The sequence below is a fragment of the Gossypium hirsutum genome, chromosome A02, assembly GCF_007990345.1.
Source record: "Gossypium hirsutum isolate 1008001.06 chromosome A02, Gossypium_hirsutum_v2.1, whole genome shotgun sequence".
In the NCBI taxonomy this organism is placed as follows: Eukaryota; Viridiplantae; Streptophyta; class Magnoliopsida; order Malvales; family Malvaceae; genus Gossypium; species Gossypium hirsutum.
In genome coordinates, this window is record NC_053425.1 from 48,520,991 (window position 1) to 48,530,782 (window position 9,792).

General features: G+C 32.8%; 1 protein-coding gene across 1 annotated transcript; it reads left to right on the top strand.

The window, feature by feature from the left end:
• Positions 1-7,857: 7,857 nt before the first annotated feature.
• Positions 7,858-8,686, top strand: LOC107951163 (dirigent protein). Its single transcript, XM_016886098.2, has one exon. It carries the CDS (start codon positions 7,909-7,911, stop codon positions 8,470-8,472), a length of 564 nt encoding a protein of 187 aa, XP_016741587.2. The 5' UTR covers positions 7,858-7,908; the 3' UTR covers positions 8,473-8,686.
• Positions 8,687-9,792: the final 1,106 nt, after the last annotated feature.

Consider the following 9,792-nt stretch of genomic DNA (forward strand, 5'->3'; position numbering starts at 1 on the left):
ATTTACTCATAGCTCTTTTTCTAAAAACCCGAGCCTCTCTTTCGACTTGTCTCTTTTCTTTACTTAATTCCTCAACTTTGTGTACTCGACCAGCTAACACCGCAAATTCCCTTATGCTGAGAATCCAAATCAATAACTTGATATCTTCATTTAGGCATTCTTCAAAGCATTTACACATTTCAGCCTCAGTTAAAACCCATTCTTTGGCATACTTGCTCAGTCGAATAAATTAATGTTCATGTTTCCTTATTTAGGCTCTAGAAATTCTTTCTTTTTCTAATCCATGAATATCTTACTAACATACTTCTTCCTAAATTCAGCCTGGAAGAATTCTCATATAACATTCTCTCTCGGTACTACTGAGGTTATGGTATTCCACTAATGATAAGTTGTATCTTTCAATAGAGATACCGCACATTTCAGACATTCAACAGGTGTACAAGACAATTCATCAAAAACCCAGAAAGTGTTCTCTAGCCAAAACTCAGCCATTTCCAGATCATCATCTACAGCAGCTCTAAATTCTTCCACCCTATGTTTGCAAATTTTATCTATCGAAGGCTTACCAATTCTAATAGGTTCGACACCCTGTGGTACCTCAAGAATCAGTTAGGGAGCAGGTGGGGGAGGTCATTAGACATCAGAGTTTATTCTCAAGTACTAGGTAAACCATTCATTCATAATTTGAAAGAAGGCTTACTTTGCCTCCTCACTTCAGCCCTCAGACACGGGCCTTTCACTACCAGACGCAGACGCAACTCTTTGAACTGAAGCTGAAGTATTGCTCTTAGTTTCCTCTGATTCAGCTCTAGCTCGGTTGGATGACATTACTATATGAAAAAAACATTTAAAATGATCAGGAGTCATTACACCATCACAATTTATATAATGGCATGTATAACTAAACTCATATTCGCTACATCAAATCTGAGAATCAGCTAAACCGTAGCTTTGATACCACTAAATGTAACACCCCAAACCTGTACCTATCGCCAAAACAGGGTTTCAAAGTATTATCAAAACATTCAGAACATTTTTCCATTAAACTACATAAATTTCTATTCGTTTACCAAGATCATCCATAACGTCTATTGATCGGGCCCTTGACACCCAATACAATCATTAGAATCGAGTCCGGACTTAATCGGGACCTCTAAGAATTTTTTTGCGAAATTATAAAAATTTTCCAAGGTACAGGGCTAACACGCCCGTATGGTCCAAGAAACAAGCTCGTGTGACCTTGGGACATGCCTGTGTTAGAGGCCGTGTTCAACCCCATGTAACTCTTTGACTTGCATACACGGCCATGCCACACGCCCGTCTGCTAAGCCGTGTGGTTAATTAATTCAATTCAAAATTAGGGACAGGTTTCATACGGCTAAGACACACGCCCGTGTCTCTACCCGTTTGCTTAATTCTGAGCATTCTGTTTCTCAAAATTAAGGTGCAAGGGACACACGGCCTAACCACATGCCCATGTTACCAGGCCGTGATTCACACACAGTCTAGACACACTCCCGTGTGTCTGCCTGTGTAGACAAAATGAAGCTATTTCTAGCTTCATTTCTCACCCAAAATGTTACCCAAGACCTGCACTTGAACACACAACCAGTACCAACCATTCCAAGCATTTAAAGTAGGCAAATTCATCATTTAACAAGGCATACCATTGCATGCATAGGCAAATTCACCACTTAACAAGGCATACCATTGCATACATAGGTGGTTATAAACTTACCTTAGATTAACTTAGGCAATAACAACCTTTGATAACATATTCATAACATCACACATGTGTATATATATATCATAATAATCTATTTAGTCATACCAAAATGAACCATTACTAGCCATTCCAATGGCTAGGTTACAAAATAACATTTCAAGCCACTATTGGCCAAGTTGTCCTATACATGCCATTATACCAAAATGATTTCACTATATGTACCCCAAATGCTAGTTGATAGCGTGACGATGCTCCAATGATCTTCCAACCTTCACGAGCTTCCGAGCACTATAAAATAGGGAAAAAGAAAATAGAGTAAGCATTACATGCTTAGTAAGTTCATATAACAGAAACTAAACTTACCAATCTTGTTTATTAAAATATAGGCATACAATGTTATGTTTTCATCCATTTGGGTAGATTGCCTAATCACATACATTCAATCAAACATATTAGTCTCCAAAATATTCATATCAATCAAGCACATAGATGAGCTCATCAAGCAACATTTTTTCTAATCATTATCATTTCATCTCAAGGTTCTCATACCATGTCAAGAGTTCTATGTCCGTTGAATCATGGAAATTTTGATAAAGGCTCAAGTAGTACACTCGAGGTGTACGATTCATTATTCTGTCATTTCTTATCGAGGTTACCCCTTAGGGCATTTAACCAAGAAACACTCTCTCGAGCCACATATCATATAACAAGATTACCATTCGAGGCTAAATCCTTTTTATAACGTATGTTCAGAGGAGCTTGATTAGGATTACCAGTCCAGGCTAAACCCTAATCATGACGTATGCTCAAGAGGTATTATATCGGGATTACCCATTCGGGCTAAATCCTTTTTATAACTAGGTCAATGGGATTACTCATCCGAGCTAAATCCCGTCTGAAACAAATGCAGGACCTCATTCATGTCGGAAAGCACACCTGCTTATCGGAACTCAACATTCAATCGAGACTTAACCCCTTTTTCACCATTTCAAGCATGTATCAATTTTCCATCATAGCATACAAGTAAAGCACTTCAACCTAAATCACATTACATACAAACACAACATTCAATTAACATAATTACATGCCCGATTAAGTTAAATGAACTTACCTCGACACTTGTTTGTGTAAAAAAGTCTACTAATCTGAAACATTTTCTTTTTCTCGATCTAACATTGAATTAGTGTTTTCCAGATCTATATAAATGAATTAAACCATCAATTTCACACATTTCATATTTAAATGGACTCAATTTACGTCTTAGTCAAAATTACCATTTTGCCCCTAACTTTTTCATAAATTTCAATTGTCTTTAGGCCCGAAAAATGAAACTTGTGCAAAGTACTTCCTATTCCAAGCCTATTAAAAGCCCCATTACAAATTTTCCAGCACTTGTATTCATAAATTTCAATTGTCTTTAGGCCCGAAAAATGAAACTTGTGCAAAGTACTTCCTATTCCAAGCCTATTAAAAGCCCCATTACAAATTTTCCAGCACTTGTATTCATAAAATTTTTGAATTTTTCATCAAATTTTACAACTTTTCATTTTAGTCCCTAAATCATGTTTTCATCAAAAATCACTTTGTAAAAGTTATTTATCTATCAATAATCTTTCATTTTCTACCATGAATTTCTAATTTCCAACATAATACATCCATGTCCTATTTTCATACCTTGATAAATTTTCAAATTAATCCCTCAAATAGAGAGATTAAACTATCCTGATTTTAAAAATACCAAAATTACTAAAAATGGGACAAGAGAACTTACCCATTTAAGCCTTGAAAGTTTCCCTTCTCTCTCCTAGGGTTTCCATAAAATTTTAGGTTAAAGATGACAATAATAAGATGATATTTTATTTGATTGTCTTTTAATTAATTTAATTATTTTAAATTCCAATTTAATCCCTGACCTTTTTTAATTTTCCCATGGATGAGTCACAAAAAATCTACATACTTTTTTTAATGGTCTAATTACCATACAAGGACTTCTAGATTTGAATTCCATAGCTATTTGATCCTTATAGCTACTAGAATTCAACTTTCGCATTTTATGCGATTTAGTCCTTCTCGTAATTAAACATTTAATTGATAAAATTTTCATATCAAATTGTTCACACAACATATCTACCATATTACAGACCATATAATACAATAAAAATAAATTAAATTTTTGGGTCGAATTTGTGGTCCCGAAACTACTGTTCTGATTTCACTGAAAATGGGTTGTTATAGATTATCCACCCTTGAAGTTCATTGTATCACACATCCCAGTCACCATATAACTGCTCCATCTCCATTTGTTTCACCCACCATGCTTTCTTGTAGGAAACCCAATACTTAAACCAAGCTTGCATGTCTACAATAAGGACCGATACAAGGATGGTGGGCATCTCTTTCACTAATGGCATGATGTAGTTGCATACAATTTTTGCATCCAATTTTAGGTGTTCTTGCGATATACGAGCTACCATGCATTTGTGAGGATCTTATATTTTCTTGATTGTCCACATCTGAGTCCATTGTATTAATGCAGCCCGAACATGCCAGTTACAGCCACTTGAGGCTTTCCAACATTCTCTAACATATAAAAACTGTATAGACTTTGTGACTTTGTAATTGACAGACAACTTCAAGCTATGTTGCTTAATTGCATTTTCATAGTCTTTCTTATTACCAAATTATTGTCCTACTAGTAACTCTTCAGCATCCAATTCTCTATCTAGTAGTTGAGCAAGCAAAATATCTTGATATACAAGGAACTTGAGTGTATGCTTCGCATTAGGATCTACGTCAGACATGAAAGACCTTGGATTATTATGAAAATCTATATCGGATCTCATGCTCCCGACTGAATGGAGATGCACATCTTCACCCTCCTCTACGCCTTCATCGTCTGTCTTCAGGGATCTCATTTAAATTGGGGTCACTAAAATCTTCATTATCCTGGTGGGATTGATCTTCATTATCAAACCCTTCATCACCATTTGCTATGGCGCCCAACACCTCTGGATAAATCTCTAGACAAAGACAAGAGATTGGGATGTTATACGAACATCTACCGTAGTTTGAATTTTCGGGAGTTTGTAGTGAGCCTCCATAGCCCGACTGATCTTCCCAATAGACATTAAGATCAAAATCATATTCAAAATGATGACTTATTAGAATTACAACTTGAATGGGTTTCGGATCAGCTATCTCTACGAACAACTCAACCGGGCTGGGATTCTCTATCTTAGAGGGGCAATAAATTGCTATCATTGTCCCTAAATCATCATCATCTTCAAGCTCCATTTTTTAGAACTTGAGCGGATCTTTTGAAATCTGAAATTTATAAAACAATATTAACATTTACTTCCCACAACAGGTAGCTGTCTTTGTATAGATCTTCTGTTTCAAATCTGCTAGCAAAACACGCTTGTTGAATCTTATTCTGATTTTTTGGCGACTTTGAAAGACACAACCTTCTTCAGTTGTATTTATCATTTCTCTATCAAAATGAACATACACTAACAAAATTTGGGAACTCATTTTCAACAATATCTTCTTCCTTCTCAACAGACAAAACACTGATATACTTAATTTTGGTTTTCAACTGATAAAACAAATAAAAAACTCAAATGAAAGACAGAAAAATCTATATATACTTGGCTTCAGTGCAGAGTAATGGAAGTCCAGTAAGTAAAAAATATATATATTTTTTAAATACAATTGGGGTACCTACCATGTCATACACGACACCTAAAAAATATTTTTTTTAACTAGTAAAAAGGGTGTTGGTCATCAATGTCCCAACACCTCAATTTTTTTTAATTTGAAAAAAGGGTGTCGGTTATTAGTGTTCCAACACCCCAATTTTTTTAATTCTAGAAAAGGGGTATCAGCCATCACTGTCCCAGCACCCTAAAAAAATTTAATCAGATAAAAAGGTGTCAGCCATCAGTGTCCCAACACCCCAAAAAAACTTTTTTTTAATCAGATAAAGGGGTGTCGACCATCAATATCATAACACCCCAATTTTTGTTCAATACTGGTATGACATGTATACCAATATGATATGGTTGACAAAAAAATACATGGGTGCCAGCCATCTGATGTCCAAAATCCAAAAAATTAATTTTTTACTGCCTGACACAATCGTGAGGCAAATGATTGTGTCAGAAATTATGTGGGTGTCGGCTTTCTAGTGTCCATTACCCCTGTGCACTATTCATTTCAGGTTATTTAGATGATTATTTTTTAATCGGAATCATTTATGTAATTAATTGTTTTTTTGGATCATTTATGTAAAATAACCAATCAAAACATAAATTTACTAATAATTTAATTAACTTTGATATAGTTTACACTTCAATTATTAAATATTTCCTATATTATTTTACTAAAAAATTTAATTAATACTCCGTAAGTTAATAACTGTCTAAAACTGTTTTTTAATATCAAAATATAATCACAATTTTATTAATTTTTACTTTTTGGGTTAGAATATAAGCTACAAATTTACATATTCAACCCACGTATTGTACAAGTAAGAAAACAATTATACATACCCTGTTTGATAATTGATTGATAGTTGATAGTTGATAGTTGATAGTGGATTTTAACTACAGTGGTTGGTTTGACTAACTGATTCTATTAACGGATTTGACCAACTGGTTTTTATTAACTGTTTATGTAAAAATGTTTGGTAAAACTTAGTTGATAACTAAAAGTTGATATGTGTAAAATTACAAATAATGGCATGACACATTTTATTGTTAAGTATTTATTTGTTTATAATATTTTAGTCTTTATTCGGTGAAATTCTTGAAATAAAATACTATTACCAAGGAATTAAAACATCCAATATAAAAACTAATTAGTGAATATTTTTGAAAATTTAAATAAATAAATTTCTTAAGTTCTTTATTTGTAAATATTGACCTTATGGGAATTGATAAATATTAATAGTGTATTAATATAATTATAAACTATATTCTTAGTGATAATTATGTCATGTTCTTAGAATGTAAATAGTGATAATTATGGCACATTCTGAATAAATTTTTCATGTAACATATTTCAATTAATATAAAGTTGCATAAGAAATCATTTTACACAAGTAAATTAAAAATAAATTAAGAGTACATAAATATCCAAGAAATATATACATGTGGCAAAAGGAGTAATTTTTTAGCAAGCATGGCTAGAAATCATTCCCAATCAATTATAAAAAATGTTGTTCATCCTAACTTTTTTTTTTGAGGTTTTAACGCTCATACGAACTTCCATTCACTAAACATTATAATTAAAAGTTTGATTATTCAATCCTCCATTTGTACTAAAATCAATAAAAAAATTCAAAACTCTATAATTTTAGTTGAATCAAAGTTTAGATTACAATTTAAGAGAGTAGATATTAACATCAGGTTTGAAACTTAGACCTTAAGTTGTTAACAAATAATATTAACCAGTTGTTCCTTTGGTTGCTGCTATATCATTTGTGAAAAAAAATACTTTAAAACAGAAACAAAACAAGAACTTATCAAAGGGTGATTTTATTTTAAATTTCTAGGAAACCTGAATGAAACACAGAACAGTAAACCTCAATAAATGCATTTGCTGATTGCGTAATCTGCCATAACGTGAAAACCATCCCTTAGCTTATTAAGTTATAGAATTCTTCCTTTATTTCATTGAGAAAAGGAATACCATTAACTTCGCACTAACAAATCTCCCTTCAACGTCCAATGATTGTCTTAAACTTTGAACTGAAGCTACCATAAATTAAAGATGATCAGTTGAATAGGTCAATTTCAATTTTAGAAATTTTGAAGTCTTTTTGAATTTATTTATTTTTATTTGGATCATTTGAATTTTTTAAATTAAGTTACTTTAAGTTGTGTTGTGGGTTAAACTCATTTTGAATTTTGATTTCTTCTTCACTTTTGAATAAAATGCTTTCTTCTTTCCAAATTAATAGAATGGAAGTTAAATTTGTAGCTAAACTTGAATAAGTTAGTTGATAATTGAATGGATAAAGTAGTTTGTTTTGTCGGTGTCACAGCTAGGCAGCCATTCCTTTAAAGCCAAGTTTTAGTCCCTAGTAAATTAACTAATTAACCAGAAATTCGTACAGCATGAAATTCTCACGTATATAATAAAGCAGCTCGAGTTCTATAAACACCACATTACATACAAAAATGGAAGCTAAGAGATCCCTATTAGCCATCTTCCTCCTCCTTTCCTTCCTCTCCATATCAACCGCAACATCAACTCGAAAAACCCGAACCCGAAATCCATGCAAGAGCATGGTGTTTTATTTCCACGACATAATCTACAACGGCCATAACGCAAAGAACGCAACATCAGCCATTGTAGGTTCACCACAATGGGGGAACAAGACCATTTTAACAGGAAAAAACCATTTCGGAGACCTGGTCGTGTTCGACGACCCCATTACCTTAGACAACAACTTGCATTCGAAACCAGTGGGTCGAGCCCAAGGGTTTTATATCTACGACAAGAAAGACATATTCACAGCTTGGTTGGGTTTCTCCTTCGTTTTCAATTCTACCCAAAATAAAGGAAGTATAAACTTCGCCGGTGCTGATCCGTTGATGAACCAGACGAGGGATATATCAGTGATTGGTGGAACAGGTGATTTCTTAATGGCTCGAGGAGTGGCTACTTTGATGACTGATGCCTTTGAAGGGGAAGTATATTTTCGTCTTCGAACTGATATTAATTTGTATGAATGTTGGTAAACCATTGAAATTTTAATTTTCGATTTGAAACTTTTTTTAGTTGTTTACATCTTGAAGAGTTTCATCAATGAAGAAGCACCGTTTGAGACTGTAATTTGTGGCTAATAAGGGACCCTTAATGTTTGGCTTCTCATTGATTTGTTATATTCATTTGTTGTATTTCGAAAACAAGTTTTATATATTTTACATCTTTATTTTATGGTTGATATTAAAATTTATTGGTTGAAAAACAAATGTTTTGATTGCCTTAATTTTGTTTATATCAGTAGTAGGTTAGTTATTGGTTATATGGTGAATAGTTTTGATTATAATATTTATATTAATTTATCAAATAAATTATTAAAAGTTAAAATTGAATTAGGATGCGAATTAATACTTAGGTAAAATATAAATGAATTAAAACATCATACCAAATATAATAATTACAATGAAGATGTCATGAAAAATAATATTATTGACGTGTAAATATATATATTGTAGCACCCTATATCCCGCCTAAATATTAAGGTTAAGTTTGGAGAGTTACATCAAATAATTTCAGACAAATCCAAACTTAAATATTTAAAGTTTAACAGTCAAAGATTAATTAAGTAGTTAAAACTAACATAAAAATTCAAGCTTATAACTAGTCATTCGAAATAAAACACATGATAGTATAAGTCTAGATAAAACAATAGATAATTAGAAGAGAAATGATCGAGCTCCTTCCACGTCGACCCGACTAAGTCTGTGAGTTACTTGTAATCCAACAAACAAACTAAATGTGTTTCAACTAAGTGTATAACTTACATTTATAATTAATCAGTAACATAACAAATGTGTTTTCGATTTTTTATTAACCAGTCAATTCTCGGAATCAGAAACAAAAACAGAAACAAAAAGCATCAGATATAGTTGCAAACATTTCAGATTCAGATGCAGATTCCTAACCCCAACCGCTACACACTATCTCCGTCCATCCCTATACACCATATAGGGTATCAAGTACCCATCCATCCCTACACACCACATAGTGATTATGTGTCACGTTCCAAAATAATTACAGTCTAGCTACCAGATCAGAATGCGATAAATTACCAAAGTTAGATATATATTTGTGGCTTAACCACCACATTCGATAGATTATTAAACTGCTCACACTTCCTCCTTTTCACAATCTCAACTCAATGCAGATGCAGATTTAGCAGATATCAAATATGTGTATATAGTAGTACAATTCAGGTCATGCTCATGTTATGCTATCACACTTACTTATTAGATTTCATATAAAGTATTTACATGAAAATAATAGATTATTCAATAACAAATCATCAAATAACG